This window comes from Clytia hemisphaerica, unplaced genomic scaffold, assembly GCF_902728285.1.
Source record: "Clytia hemisphaerica strain Z4C2 unplaced genomic scaffold, Clytia hemisphaerica genome assembly, whole genome shotgun sequence".
In the NCBI taxonomy this organism is placed as follows: domain Eukaryota; kingdom Metazoa; phylum Cnidaria; class Hydrozoa; order Leptothecata; family Clytiidae; genus Clytia; species Clytia hemisphaerica.
The window spans coordinates 465508-487919 of NW_027103473.1; the positions used below are offsets into that span (position 1 = coordinate 465508).

At 34.0% G+C, this 22412-nt stretch overlaps 2 protein-coding genes across 3 annotated transcripts in view; one reads left to right on the forward strand and one right to left on the reverse strand.

Annotated features, from left to right (window-relative positions):
• The window catches only part of LOC136798513 (uncharacterized), a 29303-nt gene extending 24734 nt beyond the window's left edge, over positions 1 to 4569 (forward strand). For both annotated transcript variants that reach the window (XM_067055138.1, XM_067055137.1), the window contains exons 2-4: positions 1729 to 1911; positions 2724 to 2837; positions 3123 to 4569. In XM_067055138.1, coding sequence (XP_066911239.1) covers positions 1794 to 1911; positions 2724 to 2837; positions 3123 to 3811 — 921 coding nt within the window. In that variant the 5' untranslated portion in view covers positions 1729 to 1793 and the 3' untranslated portion in view covers positions 3812 to 4569. The remainder of the gene's footprint in view (positions 1 to 1728; positions 1912 to 2723; positions 2838 to 3122) is intronic.
• The window catches only part of LOC136798491 (DIS3-like exonuclease 2), a 426120-nt gene that overhangs the window by 89787 nt on the left and 313921 nt on the right, over positions 1 to 22412 (reverse strand). The window lies entirely within an intron of this gene.

Sequence of the window (22412 nt, forward strand, 5' to 3'; positions counted from 1 at the left end):
ATCAATATGAAATCGTTCACCAGAGGTGAAAGAGCGGCTCTTAGAGAACAAGGGAAAAAGCTCGCTGGAAAATCAATTCTCGAATGGTGTGGCTATGCTGATGACCTCGTCCTGTTTGTTAATTCTCGAGAAGGTCTTCAGAAAGCTGCAAAAACTCTTGATAATCTTTTTTCGAAATTCGGTTTGACAATAAATGTCTCAAAAACTGAAACTATGATAATTAATTGCAACACAGAATATCCTCAGTCAATCGTAACTCTAAGAGGAATGATTCTGAAAAATGTCGTAGAATTCAGATATCTTGGCTTGGTTATCAAGTATGATGAACCCAACACAGGCGACTCTGAAATTAACCAGCGCATACAAATATCTCAATCGAAATTTGTTGAAATGTCAAATCTATTACAAAATTTCACGATAAATTTAAGAACCAGAGTCATGTTCTTGAATAGTTTTGTGCGTATTCGTTTGTGTTATTCGTGTAATTCAGAATTGGTATCTTACTCAACATCAGTATGATTGTTTAGACGTGGCATGTAGAGTATTTTTGAGGTTTATGGTTCGTGGTGGCTTTCGCTTTTGTGACGAGAGCAATAGTGCTTTTAGATATATTATTAATAATGATCGTTTGCATCAAATATGTGGTACGTCAGATTTAAATTTATTTATAAAGCTGCAACAGCGCAACTATGCATTGCACGTGGTTAGAATGTCCTTGGAGAGAAATGTTAAGTGTTTAACTTTTAACGATGATAAAAATGTTAGAAGAGGTAGAACAACAAAGTCACTTCTCAATCAGGTGACTGATAATGAAAATTTTTCAATAGACCAATTGTGTAATATTTCCCTAGGCAAGAAACTTGGTAGATCGACTTAAAACCAATTCCCTGAACTTGGTTCTAGGTCCAATCTTTTATTTAGAAATAGATTTTGATTGTAAAATTATATAATATAATCCAATATCTCTCTCCCTCTTATCCGGGGAAGGGTGAACTGATCCTGGATGGTTTGTAAAAGTTCCGCCCTGGAAAGAAAGAGCTGTTCCTATAGCAGAAGTCATTGCTGGAAAATCTGATGTGTTTTTTGCTCTACAGTGCTTTTCCGAATATGCAAGCTATTAATCCCTTTTGCTAGGACTGATACTTTTTTGATTCTACAATAAATTAGCGGCAAAAACATTATGTAATGACTCAAGAAACGTATTACACAGTCACTATAGGCTTTTTTACATTTGTGTACTTTGCAACCTAATGATTGCATGATATACTTTTAGGCACTCTGTGCGGACACCCTTTTTCAAGAAACACTAAGATAAAAAAAACTAGATAAGTGGTAATTGATCTACTATCAGATTATCGTGCCGCTATTTTTTGGAGTCAAAAGTTAAAAGCGTCCTTACCTTAACGTTAGCATATGACCAAATTTTTTGCATTTTTTAAAGCCAGTTCATGCAAACGTTCAAATCAATTCAGAATATTGAGTGATGGCCAAGTGGTCTAAAGCATCAGCGCCACAAACCAGGGGTTTCCTGTTCAAATCACTGCTTCTTCCAATATGTTCTTTCAGCTCATAAAGAACTGAGCTGGCTGCCTGTGGACCCTGTGACACAACAATTGAATAACTTCTTTTTTACTTTTCCTTTAAGCTTTTTCCTCTCAATGGAAGGATAACTTTTACCTCGGTTCATATGATTTTATTTCATATTTTATACTTTTATTTCTAAAATAGGTGCTGTTGGAAATACACCTCTCATTAAGTTGGAGAAAGCAAGTGCATTAACAGGATGCAATATTATGGTCAAAGCTGAAATGCTGAATCCTGGTGGATCTGTCAAAGATAGAGCAGCTTATTATTTAATACGCGAAGCTGAAAAACGTGGTGAAGTTCAACCTGGTGGCACTATTGTTGAAGGTTCCTAATGTCTACTTTATCAAAATTCCTAAATAACTTTAAGGCTTGAAGACCACATAATTTTTAGATTTTGCCTGAAACCAATCTCTTAATAATGGTGCTAAATAATTCAAAATTTTCTTGCTCTTCACAAGTCAAATTTCAGTTGAAATTTACCCAATTTATTTTGCTGGTTTGATTCCTACTTTGATTATATAGTGTTAGATGATCCTTACAAGATTAGATTCTTCTGAAGGATACTTGAAAAAAGCAGATCTGTCGATGAAGTCCAAATTCCACTTTTCCTAAAGAAAATGTATGACAGCTGAACCCAAACAAAACTAGCCTGGGAATCCATGCTATGATTTCTTCGTTGATATACTGATGGCGAAATGAATAGCATGGTTTGGGCTGCCAATTTGAATTTCGTTCCTCAAAATGACAGTTGATGAATTAGCCAATGAAAGTTTGTTTTAGTTTCTATGTTCAAACTGCTATAGAAAAAAACGCGATTTTTTATTGTTTACTCATTTTTATTTAGTGAGTGAGTCCTGCGCTTTTTCAACTGTAAAAAATGTGAGTCCAAAATTGGGCTCACAGCTCGAACCCGTCTAGTGTAACATCAAATTATAAAAAACACTTGACGGGTCTCCTGTCTAAAACAAAACTAGCAAAAACAATCCCAGGGAAAAAAATAATACAGCAAAATGATGGAAATAGTCCAAAACAAATACTCGAATACTACCACTATCCGAGGATACACAAAGAGTTTCCTACTTTCCGAATTCGATTTTAACTTTTTCTCTGTAAAAGATATTCATCCTCATTTTTAGGTACTGCAGGTAACACTGGCATTGGGTTAGCTCACATGTGTATGGCTCTTGGGTACAAATGTGTTGTTTATATACCAGATGATCAAACTAAAGAGAAAATTGATATGCTTAAAGGTGATTTTACTATAATTGATAAAGAAGGTTTTGTCCTTTAATTGTCTTTCCTAATAGCAACCTCGTTTAACTTTCTCTAGGCTAAACTGTGACTTTGGAGCTATAGAATACTTTAAAGCATCAAATTATTTCGCTCCTATTTTTTGATGATTATAATAGTCCTTGTCATTATGAAACTTTTTAAAAGTGATTATCAATTTTTTATTCTGTATTTTCTTTTATTCTACTGTGATTTTGTTTTAAAGAGATACAGCTAATAACTTATTTGTAACTTTTTTTCATCAGCTTTGGGAGCAGATGTTCGTCCAGTACCAAGAGCGCCATTTGACAGTCCTTTGAATTTCAACAAGCTTGCCATGGCTCATGCACAAGAAACTCCAAACAGTGTATGGACAAACCAATTCGATAACGTTGACAATCAAAAAGCACATTATGAAACCACAGGTCCGGAAATCTGGGAACAAACTAACGGTAAGGTAGATTGTATTACTTTTGCAACTGGTACAGGGGGTACGTTGAGTGGTTGTGGTATATTTTTGAAAGAACGTAACCCAAATGTACAAGTGTATTGTGCTGATCCTGAGGGTAGTGTTCTTTACTCCTATTACACCAAAGGAGTAGTTGAAAGGACTGGGGATGGTTCCATCACACAAGGAATCGGTCAAGGTCGAGTCACCAAGAATATGGAGGGTGCACCAGTAGACCATGCGTTGCATATCACAGATCGTATGGCTGTTGAATGGACATTCAGACTGCTCCACGAGGAAGGATTCTTTGTTGGGGCGTCGTCAGGGCTGAATGTAGCCGCCGCAGTAGAAGCGGCTAAGAGACTGGGACCAGGTAAAACTATAGTTACCTGTCTGTGTGATAGTGGACAACGTTATTTTGCAGAACTCTTCAGTAGGTCTTGGTTGCAAAAGAAAGATTTACTTGATGCTATACCTGTAGAATACCAATATTCACTGTTTGAATAATCCATCTGGTTCGGACTGAAGCGGTATGATTTCAGTTGTCACTATCAATGAAACAGGACTTACGTTTTGGACTCTATTTCGTTAGCATGTAGAGACCTTGAATTATTGACATTAAAATTCTGCAAATTTTAAACGTTTACAGTAGAATAGAATTGTATAATTCGTACAAAACTCCACGCACTGTGAATATTAATCAAATATGCACTTTATTTAATACAAAAAGCACGCTACAGAGCGTTCGAATCCCTGCTCCCTTCAATGTTCATAGATAGCCGAGCCTTTTGGCCGTGGACCGCATGAAAACAATCGAATGACTGCCTAAAAGTCCCAGATTATTGGGCTATCCACGACTCTATCTATAATCTAGCGTATGATTTATAATGATAATAGAAAATGTTTCTTTATTCTAATGTGAAGTACATACTCTTTGAGTTATGGCGGGTGGAACGACCTTTGACTACAAACTAGACAACCTGAGGACTTAATTTTCCTTGAACGAGTTCTCCTTTAAAGAATTAGATAACCAGTTCATAATTTTTTTGAACAAATTTTCCTTAGCCTGAGATGAGCATTTTTATTTGAAAATGATCATTTTTTAATTAAATTTTCATGTACACTTTTTTATTATACCTGAAACTAGAAAAAAAAATTTTGTAATTAGTTTATGGGACAAAATAATTTTGAAAATAATTTTTAAAAGCTTACAATTTTTGATGAATGAATATATTGTTTTTGTATAAATATAGTTACTGAGAAAATAAAAACGTTAGTTTCAAATTGACTGATGAAAATAGGCACAAATGTATTACCCCCCCCTCTGTTTTCGAGAATCTATTTTTGTCTCTTTGAAAGCCTAGATTTGGAAATAATAGGAACTAATTTTCTAGTATTTTTTAAAAGGAAAAAAGAAGACAGGAATCGTCAAAATTCGTAAAAGTTAACTAATGCTATACTTATGTAAACCTCCCTAAATGGGGCATTCCTCTTTTATCATTCCAATATGATTTTTATGAAGCAACCAAACCAAATTTTTTGGCATGAAACACTTCAAATCGTCGCATCAAAACTAAAAAGACTAGTTTTGGGTTTCAAACCATTTGAGTTCACCATATTGTAAGTATTTTGTGCAACTCTCTGAGAGTCCACTAAAGTCTAAAAATATTCTTAGCCTGTTTTTGATATTTTGGCCATTGAATTCCATTGTTTTTACATAGCTTTCTCTTATAGAAAAACGTGGAACTAAACTCTAAATTGTATGCTTAAAAGACAAGAACAAGTTGGAGGTTGGATAATCTGATAAATTTATAAAATTTGCTTTCAGCCTGCAGATGCTTTCTTTATGTTTTTGAACCTACCTGGTTTTCCCAAACTTCCTTAGATGCGTTTAGATCGATGTAAGCTAGGAGAAACTTGAATTTTCTTAACTTTATTGCGTCGCTGTAAAATAAGAGTGCCTTATGTCCTATACTACAAACATGAGAATACTAAAATGCTATTTCCTCAAAATGTCAAAAATTGACATAAGGTACTCTTATTTTACAGTGACGATACTAGTAATAAATTTTACTACTTGGTAACCAAGATTTTCATAATCTATCAACCTACCAATCTACTTTCACATAATTTCTCTATAAAAGGTATCACTGTCAAGTAAAAAAAAACTTGAATCTTCTAACATTATAGATATTATAATGCTGACAGAAATGCTGGAATCAAAAAGGAAATCGATAAATTCCACTACTTGGTAACAAGGTACTTGGTGATTATTATAATCTATCAACCCATCAATCTACTTTCACATAATTTCTCTATAAAAGGTATCACTGTCTCTTCAAAGCAGTTTGTAATTGCGCTGTTTACATTTAATAGAATTTTAATTTGTGGTTAGGTTATTTAATGATCTTCTTCTAATCAATTGGTTTGGTGATTCTAGATGCCAATTCTCCCGGAAACAAGGAACATTTTCAATCAAAAAGAAAACTGATTCATAAATTTCTTTTCTTATATAACTTCTCTTGTTCATTATATCCAAACCCATTTTCGTTACTCATGCCATGTCACTCTGTTATCATTTTGTAACTTATGTGTTTCGATGTTTTGTTTTGTTTTCTGTTTTCAGATGTTTGGTTACATGACAATGAAAAATGTTTGAAGATCTTCGTTCTTGGTATCAAGGTAATAATTTTCTTTTCTTTTTTCTTCACTTTTTATCATCCATTTTTTCAACTCATCCTCGCGAGCCTCTTTCTAAAACCATCCATGTTATGTAATTACATTGTTACAATCCCCACCGAAATATATTGGCACTTTTAGGTATTTTAATATTTGTCAGAATTTAAAGCTCGGACAAGAATTGCGATTTCAATACAATACACTTTGTTTCATTTGGGAGGGGTTAAGTGGCTTCCAGGCTATTCTCAGCCTTATTGGAACATTTTCAAGCTTTTAGATCCTGAGATCCTAAGGTCCTCCCAAGTCTTAAGTCTCATGTTAAAGATTATTGAGACAAAAGTTTTGAGAAAAGACCCTCTGTAAGGGTCCCTAAAAACGTCAAGCTTTTCTCTCTCATTTTGGGAAAAGTCTCTGTAACGGTCCCGAAAACGTCCAAATTCAGTCTCTCAAAGAGTCGATTTTCGAACTTTTGCTCGGACATACCCGTAATCTCGCAAACCTGGTACCCCCCGGACATCAAGGGAGGAGCTTTACTTTACCTACGTCATAATTTGTGTTAATCATTACGGTCAGTTTTGAGGTTTTTTTTTCAATAAAAGAATTATCTTGCTATCATTATCAATACTATGATAGCTCTCAACTATTTCTTAAATAGTCTATTTTAGAACATTTACCCAAGGCAACCCTTTGTAACTTTTGAGAATCTAAATTGAACATAAATCTTTCAAATTTGATGAATATTTTGAAAATGTAATAATCTAAATGTACATTCTTTAGAGGAATGTTAAAATACTATCAACGAACATGTCAAGATAGTAGAACTTCCTTGACATTTGGTTCCCCGTTTCTTCGTTATTTTCAAAAAATAAGGTTCTTACGGTCACCTAGGGGTTCGAATTGTTTATATCTTTAGATAATTCAATAAGCCGATTTTCAAGCCACCTTCCATAAAGAATTTTATTACGTTTGTTAATTTCTCTCTTCCGTTGGATGTTTTTATCGAAGAGCAGGTGATTTCCAAAGACCCTCAAAACTCATTGATTTAAAAAACGATAAAATGTATTTAGGATGACCTGTAAAGTAAAAGTAAAAGTAAAAATTATTTTAAAGTACTAGTTTTTGCTTCAGATTTTGAAATTTATTGATCACTGATCCGATTTTAACGTTCTCGTTTTTTAAGAATCTTCAATTTTATTATGGATATTCTTAAATTTTGGAAAAAATCATCCTACAAATTTTACCCATAAACTGGTAGTTTATAGGTAAAGACGCTCTAAAAATGGCAACCATAGCTTCGGTAAATACAAGAAACCTATAGAGTTGATCGATTCAATTCCTTTCCCTGATAATCTAAAAACGTTTTCTAGTTTTTAATAAACCTTTCACTGTACTTTATTCCTAACTTTATTTGCAATTGATTTATTGTCATTGACTAAGAGATATTTCATTTGGTAATTAAGCATTAACATAGTAGGCTTTTAGTACTATAGGAAATGCTTACTCCGAAATAGGCTTTAAAGGCATTGGTTAATTTTTTTTGACTGTAATACTATGACAATTTGTTCCCAATCGATTTAATTAGTAGATGTGCATTCATAATATTGTTTTGGGAGGTAACAAGTGTCAGAACAATACAGCTATAATATATTTCGAAAAGTAATTATAAAAAGTCCTTAATTTGGATGAACAAAATGAAAACGAAATTTGGTAATTTTGAAAATTTTCAAATCTAATCTTTTTAAGTAACATTTAAATTTTGTGAGGGAATGGAATTTTGATGATTTAAAGACGTGGTAAGGACCCACTCCTACCACCGTTCACGCAAAATTGATCGTCGCAATTCAATCAATAAAAGACCTTTTATGTTGAATTTGCAACTTTATATACTTTTAGGCTAGAATGATGCAAATTTAGATTGATACATTTTGGAATGGTCAGGGAATGAAATTTGGGTTTCATAGCTGTTAATCTACTGTAAGTCTTTGGATGTGATCATTATATTTTAATAGATTGACAGTTTCGAATAAAACCGAACATTTATGGATATTTTTAATTTTAGTTTGCGAATAATTATGTCTAGCTTAACGAATGACATTGACACGATTTTTAAAAAGAACATCCAGAATATTTCTTAAGCATTCGGATGTTTTAATTTTTTGAGTTGTGAGCCTAATAAATGCTCTTATTTTCAACACTTTGTGAGTCGTTTGGTATGATACCCTAAGATTGGTGTTTTAGAAGCTTGCGAAGCCTTTTAGATGTTCTTAACTATGTTCTTATATAGTTTTCTCTTATAAAAAAACGTGTTTTACCTTTGTTTTCACCTGGCTATAATCGCAAAATAAAAACATTAAACGGAATACCTTAAATTGGTCAGGAAGGAGGTATATCACAGAGAGAATAAGATTTCATACATACTTGAAATTATCTCTCAGATGGGGAGAGATTTTGATAAGAGTATTTTCTAGTAAAGGTTTAGCATGAAAGGAAAGGAAAGACTTTAGGTTACTAATCACATGCAAAAGTTGAATTCTAATCATTTTTTTGAACAATGCATTGCAACATTTTATTACTAGTTAAACCTGTGCTTTATTTCTTTTAAAGTATACGCGTTTTTTTATATAAGAACAAACTTTATAAGAACATAAGACTTTGATGGCCGAAATGTTAAGAACAAGTTAAGAACATTTTAAGGCTTTGCCGATTCTAAAACAGCCATTTCTTAGAAAAATGGGCAAAAATGCTCAAAGAATGGTGAAAATAAGAACATGTTAAGAACATTTTTAGGCTTAAAACTCAAAAAGTTAAAAACATCCGAAGGCTTCAAAAATTTTGGATGTTCTTATAAAAAAACGAATATTTTAATAAAACTTCTTTATAAAATATCAAAGGCTATGAAAATCTCCTGTTTTACCATATAAGAGAAAATCTCCAATTTTCCTTCAGTTTTGAGCAATTTACGTAAAACTTGACGCATGAGTTGTATTTACCATACCTTACTTTAGAATATGTATGCTATTACACATTTTTTATAAAAACTAAATATATAAGTCAAAGACTTCTTTTGCCAAAATCTTAAGAACAAGTTCAAAAATTTGCTTCAAAGCTTTGTAGAATCAAAAACACCTGGTTTCCTAGGAAAAAGAACAGTAATATCCATCTATGGTGAAAATAAGAACATGTTCAGAACATTTTTAGGCTTGAATCTCAAAAAGTTGAGAACATCCGATTACTTCAAAATTTTGGATGTTCTTATAAAAAAAACGTGTACTCGAATATTGTGATAAAACTTCTTTATAGTGTCAAAAGCCATGGCAATCTCCTGTTTTTTAAATCTCCCATTTTCCTTTAGTTTTGAGCAATTTACGTAAAACTTGACGCATGGGTTGTATTTACCATACCTTACTTTATTACACGTTTCTCATCAGAACAAACTATATAAGAACTTAAGACTTCGATGGCCAAAATATTAAGAACTAACTTAAAACTTAAGAATTAAGTTAAGAACATTCAAGGCTTTGTAGACTCGAAAACACCCAATTACCTAGGAAAATGGACAAAAATGCTCACATTATGGTGAAAATAAGAACATATTCAGAACATCTGTAGGCTTAAATCTCAAAAAGTTGAGAACATCCAAAGATTTCAAAAATTTGGATGTTCTTATAGAATAAAACGTGTACAACGACAGTCATTACTTTCTTATGTAGTTTTCAATAGTGGAGTTTATCACGTCAAATCCCTCGTTGTTTTCAATTAATCCATGCTAAATCCATTAATTAAATGTATTTTAACAATCAGGTCTACCTATGATAAAGGTTTTATCATAATGTATGAGACACTAGACTATAATACAAACTGTGGAAAAGTTCAATTAATAATATTCTTATAATTTTATCATGGATACTCTTTTTTTATACTTTTTTAAAAGCCTTCGGATGCTCTTAACTTTTTGAGTTATAAGCCTAAAAATGTTCTTAACATGTTCTTCTTTTCACTACTATGTGAGTATTTTTGTCCATTTTTCAAAGAAATCGGGCGTTTTAGAGTCTGCAAAGCCTTAAAGTGTTCTTAACTTGTTCTTAACATTTTGCCCATTAAAGCCTTATGTTCTTTTATAGTTTGTTCGTATTTATAAAAAGACATGTATTAGACAACGCTTCTCCAGTGGTGCTTTTAATGCGTTATGTCTTTACTCCAATGTATTTTGTAGTTTTATGGTTTGCAAATTTTCAAGTAATCGTTGATTAAAACTTGTGATAAAGTACACGAAAGAGCAGTTTTGACTCCATATTTTTGTGACGTTCGTCTGGGTGTTTGAAAAAGTTATCATATTGTTTCTTATTCTTGAATCATTGGGATAGATTGTAGTACGATGAATATTGGTGGTGTGTTTCATTTGTTTTACTGTATGTGATTACGCTATTTTGTAGTTTTAAGGCTTTTCAAACTCTTAAAACATCCGATTTCGTAGGAAAATGGACAAAAATACTCACATTATGTTGAAAATAAGAACATGTTAAGAACATCTTTAGGCTTAAAACTCAAAAAGGCTTAATGGCTTTCAACGTTATATTAAAATACCAAAAAGAGAGGATATTAAATTTAATCATGACTACCTGGTCAAGTTTGCTGAACTGTGCACATTGTAGTACTGTGAAAATATAATTAGTTATCCTTCGTTAGTGTTCAGTGTCATGTTGAGTCTTAAATGTCTTAAATGTCAAGTTCTTATATATGATAAAGTTATTTTTAGCACTGACAGGTATCCTGTCCGACTATTTTGTCTTCACGCTTGTCTTGAGAAAAAATGCCTTGATTGATTTAACAATTATTTTCGTTTTTCTCCTTCCAAAGTTTTGGGAACGCTGAGGCTTAATTTATTACATAGTACACCTTTTTTATAAGAACAAGCTAAGAACATTTTAAGGCTTTATGGACTCAAAAACACTTGATTTCTTAGGAAAATTGGTAAAAATGCGGGTCAAAAAATGGTTAAAATAAGAGATTTCAGAACATCCAAAGGCTTCAAAAAATTTGGATGTTCTTATAAAACGTGTACACAAGGAATCCCTATATATTGTCAACATTGACCCTGGTGTTTATTCAACAGGTAAAAATGATAGAAATGCCGACATCATGTAAGTGACGCTACTACACCCCTTTCTCACAGACCTTGTTGGACTTTTTCCAGCCAGTGTGGGTAAAAATGATAGACTGAAACTCGATAGTGATTAGTATCCCATGGGGATTTGAATTCCATTTTAAGAAAAAATTCAGTGGAGATGGATCCCTTTTACACTCGTATTTCATAAGGAAATTTGATAGAAATGCTTAAGGTCAATTCCGCATTTGAAAGATTAGATCAACGAATTTTTAAATGAAGACTGTAGTCAACAATCTGAGAATGATATGTACATCAAAAATCTCCTTAGTTCTTATTATACTTAATTTTTAAAGTTAGTGCAAATGGTTGACATTTTTCGCCCGTAGGAGCGTGAATCAAGGGTCTTTAAGATTCTCAAGTTAAATGTAAAATCGACATCCATTACCTCAAACTATCCTAAAAAAGGGTCCAAAATGCAAGGATTAACTTTTGAAAAACACCCTGTTAGGCTTAGCAAAGAAAATTAGACTGTGAGTTGATAAGGGAGCCTAAACTTTGAGAATATTTAAACAAAAGGAAAATGTTCCAGAAACTATATTACAGATCTTACTACCCATTCTGTAGTAGAAACTACAATTGAAACTATAGGAGTCTAGCATATAAGAGGTTCATATGAATTTTAGTCAGTTCATTCACTGTATGTATATTGGTGGTCTTTTTGTCACACGACATGAAATTTCTTTTCATTTTACATAACTTTAACCTATAATTTGCTCTCATATTTGTCACACTGTCAACCTTTGGATTATAAGTTGTACACTGTATTTTTTATTCTATTTGTCGGAAGGGTTTTCTTTATTTGAATATTTGTACTATGGTTAAACTGGTCCCATAGCGCTCAGGTTTGGAAAGGGATTAGACTTGTCGAAACAAGATTTTTTATGATCAGGGTGTTCCATTAAGGTTTAAAATATAATCTATATAAATGATATAGTCATGGATTGATAACATCGAACAGGACGAGTTGTTTAAGGCTGCCAACTGCAGCGGATATGTAATCACCTTCTTTCTAAATGTTTTAATTTTATTTGACTGCTTATTTTTTTTAAAAGGACACACTCTTTTTCAAGGTTGAATTTTTAAAACTGATAATATTTTCATGACTATTTATTTTTACCTCTTCCTTGTAAAACTAACTTTGACCTAACAAAGACTTCGTTTGATCTCAGGCGGTCGTCGAACTTCGATAACGAGTTTATGTATTCAGGATAAATCGAGGGGGACGGTATAAAGCAAAGTTGACATGTCTCTAAAATCACCGTCCACTTTGCTCGACGACGGTAAAAACACCAAGATACCGTCGTCTGTTTAGGTGAGCAAAGACGATATAGAGCCGTACATCAACTATCGACTTTGTTTTGTATCATTTCACTTACCGTCGTCGTCGATATCCTTCGATACATAAACTCGATAATATTTATTTAATCACCCGATGGCTTACTATACAGTTATACTTTCATCTTTGGTGAAAGCCTTCACGTTGGAAGAAAACAATGTTGAGATTTTTGTGCTGTTTTGTTTTTGGGAAGGAGATTTTCGCTGATCCAACTTCCGAAAATAATTAATGAAAACGAAAATGATTTATTTTCCAATCCTATCTTATTTCTAAGATAACCTCATTTTTGTCGAGAATTGTTATAGTGCATCGTACGGGGTCTGCGAATAAGAAAAGTTATTAAATTTTCTTCATAGCAGATTGTATGTGAAAAGACCAAGACCTATTTACATTGGATCAAATATTTCTTGTTAATAATCTTTTCCCTAGATCCTTAGATCTACTATTAATTATTCTTTCAGGGGTGTCTTGTAAAGAATCTTGTTTCCCATACTGGTGTTATTTTACTGAACTCATTAAGACTTGGATCATTTTCTACACGTTTTTTTTTTAATACGAACAATCTATATAAGAACATCTTCGATGGCCAAAATCTTAAGAGAACAAGTTAAGAACATTTTAAGGCTTTGCGGACTCGAAAACAGCTAATTTCTTAGGAAAATGGAGTAAAAATACATAAAAAGTGGGGAAAATAAGAACATGTTAAGAACATTTTTAGGCTTGAAACTCAAAAAGTTAAGAACATCCGTAGGCTTTAAAAATATTAGATGTTCTTATAAAAAAATGTGTACTTCTAATAAATTTCAAAGGTAAGCCGTGAAAATCTACATATATTTGATATTTGCATCACTGGTGTAAAAAGTTGTTCTGTAACAGATTAAATTCTTGTTGCAAAAGAATTAAGTCTGATAATTGTTGAGTTACTTAGTAAGTAAGTACCCTGGAAAGAGAAGAGAATGGACCTTACAAGATTTCTTTTATAAGAACATCCAAATTTTTTTAAAGTCTTCCGATGTTCTGAACTTTTTAAGTTTTAATCTCTAAAAATGTTCTTAACCTTTAGACGCCGAGAGACGTACCACGTACGTCATATATACAGGCCGAGAGACGTACCACGTACGTTTTGATACTGGGGTCCTTTCAAAGTTTAATAAAATAAAGACCAGTTTGAATTTTTCTATTCTGTAAAATTTAGCAGACAGGATAGGGGTGAAGGTTCATTCATTCAAAATTTTACGGGTCCTGCTTTTATACATCTCGAGATATCGGAACTCAATGTCGGTGTATTTTTCAAATGTCAACAAAACATCGTTTTAGTGGTGGACAGAGGGTGTTTGATGGATTTTTGGACTGAAAAGTCATGTTTATGTCTGGTTTTTTCTTGGTTTCAGCATATAAATATCATTATATGAGATAGAGAACCTTTATTGGCAGTTTCTATGTACAATATGTTACATTAGAATATGTTAACTTTTCTGCCGCAATCGGATGGTCCTAAAAAGTTATATTTTTCTTAAACAGTTTTTCGAGTAGATTACGAAAATCGAAAAATTAGCCGACCGGAAGCATTATTTCGCCCGCTATGGCCGATGGGGGGTCGTTTTTGACCCCCCCCCTTGGAGCAGGATCGGATCAGTCTTTTGACTTGAAATTTTCTGGAGATGTTTATTGAAACAAAAAAACAAACCATGCCAAATTTCAAATTCATACCACCCCTGGTTCACCCGTTACAGCCAATGGGGGGTCGTACTTGACCCCCCACCCCTGGAGAAGGATCAGGTCAGCCTTTTGACTTGAAATTTTCTGGAGATGTTCATTAAGATAAAAAAAGAAATCATGCAAAATTTGAAATTCACAACTCCACCGGTTCGCCCGTTACAGCTGATGGGGGGTCATATTGGACCCCCCCTTGTAGCAGGATCAGGTCGGTCTTTTGACTTGAAATTTTCTGGAAATATTTATTGTAATAAAAAAAGACACCATGCCAAATTTCAACTTCACACCACACTCGGTTCACCCGTTACAGCCCATGGGGGGTCGTACTTGACCCCCACCCCTGGAGATAGATCAGGTGGGTCTTTTGAGTTGAAATTTTCTGGAGATGTTAATTAAAATAAAAAAAGAAACCATGCAAAATTCCAAACTCACACCACCTCCGGTTCACCCGTTACAGCCGAAGGGGGGTCGTACTTGACCCCCCCCCCTTGGAGCAGGATCAGGTCTGTCTTTTGACTTGAAATTTTTTTTACATGATCATTGCGATAAAAGAAGAAAGTATCCTAAATATTAAGTTAACACCACCGTCAGTTGACCGGGAATTCTAGCGAAAAAAACGCCGGGGACTGTTTATGCTGGAAATATTTCAACGATCTTCCTGAACCAAACTTAGAAAAAATAATAAAATTAAAAATTTGTCAGATTACGTAATTTCTGCTCATCTCAATTTCTTTCCACGGAACGGGTGGAATGCGTTGGGACGTTCAAATCCCCCCCAAACGCAGTGACGGCGTCGAGCGTACGGGTCCGCCCCCTCCGTCATGGGGCGTTTTTCAAACTTATTAAAAAAGAAATTCAAAAAGAAAACTTACAAAAAGTATTTTGACAAAAATTTTCTAAGTTTTTTTTCGAAGATCGGGGGTTGAAAATCCGGAGCGCCCAGCCCCAAATGGGACCACTGCCGCCGGAACGACACGCAGCACCCTAACAGAGTGCCCAATAACTCGCCGCAAGGAGGAGCGCCGGAGTGATAAAATAAGACGGTCCAAACAACGACAAGGTTGCATGGACAAATCTTTGAACAAGGCTTGAAAATCTTTCACTCAAACGCTCCACTGTAGTTAAGACCAAAAAGGCCTTCATGGCAAAAGCTTTCGAGAAGAATGGACACTCGAAAAAAGAGACACTCGTCGTGGTTGCACTGGATGGAAGATACAGTTTTAAATGAAAATGTAAGAACGTCCAAGGACTGACAGCTGCTGCACATCTTTGGAAAAACCAGTAAATGGATATTGTTTATTATCCGCGACAAGAGAGGGCTACCATGTGGTGGACAATGTACGATATTTTCGAAATTGTCTGTTTGTTAAATGTAAGTTTCGTTTTAGTTTATTTAGTTTTAATTTAATTAATTGTCTGTTAGTTGGATGGTTGAAATTTTCGTAATAGCGGCAGAAGCAGTAGAAGGAAACAAGAAGAAACGGAGCATCACACGGACTTCCGATTGGTTGGCTGGTCGGTTGCGAAGAACAGAGTTTTCCAATTTTACAAGGAAATGTTCAAGGAACGAAGTTGTATCTGCTGCATCAGTCATCAGCCTTCTTTACAATGCAACTTGTAAATAACTCAATTTTACAATGGCACAAGACAATGTTCACCATGCAAAAGAAGTGATATCGTTGACAATCGTGCGGCTACTCCATCTTGCGATGGAACACTTTGGGAATATACCGTCCCCGACTCGGTGCCATATACATCTGGACGGTAGATGTTCAAAGTATAGCAATGTGCCCTCCCGGTTATTACCATAATGGCTTTATGGCAACTCCTGCACTTGGGACACAGGATGTACGGTTACACATTGTCTGGATTGCATTGTGCAGTCACATTCACGATAGATGTTCTTCGGAAACGTTGACTAAGCTGAGAGTTTTAAAGGTGACAAACTATGCTTTGAGAGTCATAACACTAACAGCGGACACTTGGCTATTGCATGTTGCTTTCCAGCGCGTCACCACGCAGAACATAATAACGTACATAAATGCAACAGCGATATGATAAGATTGGAGCCAAAAGGGAGTTGTCCCTGTGAGTTCAGTGAGACAATTCTAAGTAGTTTGGGGTGGCGGGTGGGTTTCACCATTTATGTTCCGCCGGGGTTTTAGGGGGTATTTCCTGACATACATGCCTATCTCTAGCTCCAACAACTCAGGGCTGTTTTGCCTCAGTTTTTCCACTATTCTGGTGTTTTATTGCTTGAATTTACATGATAGAGAGTTTGTTATGATTATTGTAGTAATTTTACAGGCTTAGGGTAAGTGCAAGGCCAATTTTAGAGCAACGGGACCACTTAATTTACCTGTTGTGGCCAGAGTGTCGATTTTGGTGGAAAAGTGTGCTTCACCGAAACTTAGATTCTGAGATGAAATCAGCTTCTTCAGCCCTGAAATTTCACACAATGGTGGCTTATAGCATAAACTAAAACAAAATAATTTTTCTGGGACCAATCTTTACCTTGTACCCACTTTTTTCATTCAATTTGTCAAAAAAAAGAAAAAAAGTGAAAAAAACGTAAACATGGAATTTTTACTGTTTTGATTTGAGGCTGTGTAGTCAGGTTTAAAAGGGTGATGAGGCGTCTTTTTGGTATTATCTGAAAAAATAGATCCTTAGCTTTTCAAAATGGGTTTACTTTTTACTTAAGCTTTAGCGGTTCAGATTTTATGATATTTTCCGCGAAACCTCCATTTTCATGAAAAAAACAGCGGCAGCAGCGCGCGCTGTTTTTAAAAACAGCGGTGTCTAAAGGTTAACATGTTCTTATTTTCACCGTTTTCTGAGTATTTTTATATCAATTTTCCTAAGAAATCAATTGTTATAGAGTCCACTAAGCCTTAAAATGTTCTTAGCTTGCTCTTAATATTTTATCAATCGAAGTCTTATGTTCTTTTATAGTTTGTTCTTATAAAAAAGAACGTCTAGTTGCTTTGGTTGTCAAGGCGGAACTTGTTGACCGGTTTTTTGTGACTAGATGCAACATATTAACTAAACATAGTAGTTTTTTATGGTTGTGATGTTTGTTAGTTTAGTGTCTGCCACATTGGTGACTAGCTTTTGTCAAATATTTTCCTTTTTTGCTACAATCAATAGAAAGGTCATCCTGTTTGCTTGACCTTGATGGTTTTGGAATGAAATCTTTGAATGTCAAAGTATTCTATCATATTTCTTGGTTGATGGATGGCAACCACTGACCTTTATATGCCCTGGACCAAGTTTCTCAATCTTGGCAAAACAAATTTTTGATCGGAGTTTTTTGAAAAGTGGTACCCTAATGGCGGCAATACTCAATAGTGGTATAAATGCATCGAGAGCGCTAGGTCTACTTTCCCTCGAAAATGTTTTCTTATGTAGCGCCGTTAGACGTTGGTTTTTAACATTGCAATGGCTTCTTTTCGGGTACCAATTCAAAAAATACTCCAATTGAAAATGGTGGATATAGCTTGGTCCAGGGATATATAAAGGTCAGTGATGGCAATATGGAGTAGAGAGTGGTAAATGCATCATTTCCAGATATGGCCTCCAGTTTCATTAGGTGGATGAAGGTTGTTTTGCAATGAAATTTTTCCTAATTATTCTCGTCGAATCTCACAATCATCAATCAATCAATAAACAATAGGGTCCTCTTGTGAACTAGATTTTGAAGGTATGTTTTTCGATCAACTTCTGTCTGGGAATTCAAATTTAATCACAGTTTTCATGTTATGCTTTTCGATACTTGTGTTATTTTACAATATTTTTTTATAAGAACCATTTTACAAGAACAAGATGCGTTTTTACAAGAGGCTCAAAAATAGGACAATTTTAAGAGCAATGCTGAACCTGGAGTTTCTGAATTTAAGGAGTCAAAGTAAAATTAGCTAGAAGGTTTAAAATTACACGTTTTTTTTTTATTAGAACCCAGTTTATAAGAGCATTTAGGCTGAAATTCTTCGAAAAATTAAGAACATCGTAAGAACATGCCCAGCCTCAGTTTGGAAAAAAATGACAAGAAACTACAATTTTTCTTCTTTTCAAGCAGTTTTAACCCAACTTAGGCATGGATTTTCTAAAATCGAGAGTCAAATTTTGTCCAAATTGTACCAATTTTATATGCTCTTTATTTTGCATGATATTGTCGATTTAGAGTAGTCTAAAAAATTAAGAACGCAATTAAGAACATTTAAGGCTGAAAATTGCTAAAAAGATAAGCACATCCAGGCTCAGCCAAATTTTAAGTGTTCTAATAAAAAAAAACGTGTACCTTAATTTGCCGTAAATGAGAGCAACATGAGAAAAATGTGAGATCCGAAGTGCTAAGAAAAAGATTAGCTGAACCTCTGCAAAAATTGACTTGTCCTTATAATAAAAAGTGTGTACGTTTATAGAAAGAATCTTTTAGATTATGACTTTTTGACATAAAATCTATAATTTTCAATTTTACCATGTTTTTGAAGCATTTAGAAATTTTCCATATGACCAAGGATAAGAACACTTTGGGGGAACGTCTCTAATGTAAATTGAGCCTAGTAATCTGATAGTCTATAACACTATGATACAAAAAGGAAGTTAGGGTCGGATTACACTTTAAAAACCATAATCCTTATCGATCTCTCAAATAAGGGAAGTAGTTGTATCATCGTCACGAAGTTATGAATGACTGGTCGTAGGTTCTCGCCAAGAACAACTTTCTTGCGTCTTCTTTATGACAAAGAAAAGGGTAAATGTAAAGGACATATTACGAACCCTCTCGAAAACCGAAGAAATGAATGATTATTTTCTTGACGATTATTTGGCTTTTGGATCAATAAGAATCAATCTTAATGAAAAACCGTTAGTCGCTACTATACTTTTAACGTTTTTTTTTCGTTTTGAGTGTTTTAAGAGGCTCCAAAGATATATTTAAGACGCTTATTCCAGCTCGTAGTAAGTAGGATCAGTTATTGTTTTTATCAGAATTTTTTTTCATTTGTGTGGAGAGTATCCAACGATTCGTTCGAATTCCTTCTTATTTATTTTTGGGGAGAGAACTAGACGATACGTTAGAGAAGGATGAGTTTACAGCCAGCATGGTCGTTTCCAGGAAAATAGTGGCGGTAGAGTTTGGAACAAACACTGTGAACACCTTAGACTAGTAAACTAGTGGGTTATTACTTATAATCTTAATAAAACTGTCAATCAAATAATGTAAACACTAATTAAATATTCAGCGCGTGAGAGAAAAGGAAAATAACCGACTAGAAGCTACTTCCATCGCCTTTTTTTCTTCACCTAAAATCGTAAGGAGAGACATACAGGTTTCTGTATGTCTGACCCGTGCGGGATTGCATTTATTTTTCTTTCTGTTGATTGCGTTTTTGGAAATGCTCATTTATTTATATGTTCCCATGTTTAATGTTACTATGAAATATCATTTAGTCAAAAAAGTTGGATGGATTCTCTAAAACCTGAAAAAGGTTTTTCAACAACGTTTTTCGAGGGAAGAAGCTTCTAGTCGTTGAAATTCAGAAAAGACACGCAACCTCGCCTCTTCGATTCTTTTTATTTGGAACTTGAAGTTTTTGTATATGTGTCTGTTTTCAACGACTAGTTTACTAGTCTATAAACACCTCCACCACTGCTTACTACGCCCCGGGGCTAAACTCCATTTTCAAATTTATCCATTCCTCCTAAATTATTTCTTTTTAAGTGACCTTGTGTAGACGATAGGATTGTCTAGGACAGAACTTGTCTAACATTGCATTGTCATTACCATTAGAAAGGAACTTGGGACGTTGAATACTGTTTATTGCATGTATTTACTCGGGCATTTACCGTTTAAGAAGGCGTTGATTCAGAAAAATAGTTTTATATGTGAAATTTTATGAGAGTAACTAACGACATGTTTTTATGTTTTCGCTCCGATTTTTATTATAAATTATTCAAAATTATTACTTTTAAGTCTTTCTGAAAATTTTATTTTTACTAGGTAGCATATTTCTTTGTCCTGGCAAAAGTATTTTACATTTCTCAACTAATTTTTAAGGTTGTCTTTGTTAGGTACAGGTCAACTCAACTTAAGTGTCAAATCTTCAAAGAATAAATCGTCCCAAATTATTTCTTTCTTATCTTTTATATGGAACAATTTTGTGATATTTCAAGGAATTTGACCTTGACCAAAATGAGTAATACCTTTTTTTCAATCTAGACTCAAGAAAATCAGAGTTCTCATTATTTCGAGTATTTTCAAAGAGGAAATGTTTTTATTTTGGGTATGAAGAAAAAGGAAATTGTCCTAATTTAGGAAATTTTCTACAGGATAGAGAAAAAATGCATAGCTTGATATTTTCATAACCAAAACGACGGTTTTAATTAATAGGAGGAGTCGTTGCTGTTACTCCCCCCACGATTTTCGTACAATTCTAGAATACTGTTGAAGAATATTTCCTTAATGTATTTAAATTGCTGTCATAGTAATTTTAATATTTTTCTCAAACACATTTGTGTAATATTCAAAAAAGGGGTGTGTCTAGCATCATTGGATAATTGTTATAGTATAAAGTAAAAGAAAATTCAAACCCAGCAAACTCCAACCCAGTCCTTTTGTTTGGTTTTTGTTATAGGTCATTTCACTGTCGAAATGGATAATGGGTACAGGACTGATTGCGCCTCCAGAACGGTTTTCTGTTGGCTAGACACAAAAATCTTTTCAAGATTTAGATACAAAATTTTTCAAAACTTTGGACAAATAGTAAGTCGTTATTAGCGTGCAATGGTCCTGATTACCCATTACGCTTTGCCACTGTGAAATGGCTTATGGATAATGGGTACAGGGCTGATTGCGCCTCCAGAACGGGGTTCTGTTGGCTAGACACAAAAATCTTTTCAAGATTTAGACACAAAATTTTTCAAAACTTTGGACAAATAGTAAGTTGTTATTAGCGTGCAATGGTCCTGATTACCCATTACGCTTTGCGACTGTGAAATGGCTTGTTCTGATAGCACTCAAGAAATAATTGTATCACCTTCATCAGTAAAATCTAAACGTGGTGTTAGGGCTTCTGGGTAGGAGATTGCAAATACCTATTCAAACAATATTGTTGTTTCAACGTTTATCTAACGTTCATAACGTCCATATAACGTTAAATGTGAAATGGCTTGACTGTGAAATGGCTTATTCTGATAGCACTAAAGGATTGTATCACCTTCATCAGTAAAATCTAAACGTGGTGTTAGGGCTTCTGGGTAGGAGATTGACATTTGGCTTATTCAAATAATATTGTTGTTTCAACGTTTATCTAACGTTCATAACGTCCATATAACGTTAAATGTGAAATGGCTTGACTGTGAAATGGCTTATTCTGATAGCACTAAAGGATTGTATCACCTTCATCAGTAAAATCTAAACGTGGTGTTAGGGCTTTTGGGTAGGAGATTGCAAATACCTATTCAAACAATATTGTTGTTTCAACATTTATCTAACGTTCATAACGTCCATATAACGTTAAATGAACGTTGAAACAACGTTGTGTGCCAGCTGCGTATTCACTATTTAGTACTGGTAGTAAATTGATGTGATTTTCTTTGTTTTTCCTGCTGTCTTTTTTTTGTTGATGTTGTTGTTGACATTTGATTTGTTATTTTTTCTCGTCCCTTTATGATGAAAAATTCGACTTTTCCTTCTCTTCTGTCGGAATAGGACTTTGAAGTGCCCTTCCTTTCCAAAAGTTGACGAGGGGTGGTATTAAATTTCAAAATATACTTGTGCGCTCCAACAAATACACGTTTTTTTAAGAACATTCAAAATTTTGTAAGACTTTGTATTTTCTTAACATATTTTCTCTTATTTTCACTATTTTGTGACTATTTTTGTCCATTTGCCTAAGAAATCAAGTGTTATTGGACTCTAAGCCTCAAGATGTTCTTAACTTGTTCCTACTATTTTGGCCATTATGTTCTCATATAAAAGGGGTGCCAAAATTATTTTGAGGTTTCAAACATATTGAAAATCGACCTCATAATTAATAATGAAAGTAATTTTCGCGTTTAAAACATTGCACTTTAATGTAGAGGTTATTTGATTCCTTCTGAAAATCAGTGATGATTTTTTGACCAATAGAAAAGGTTCTTATAAAATACTTCATGTTAACTATTACTTTTGAATGAGTATACATTTTTTTTTGAATAAAATTTTT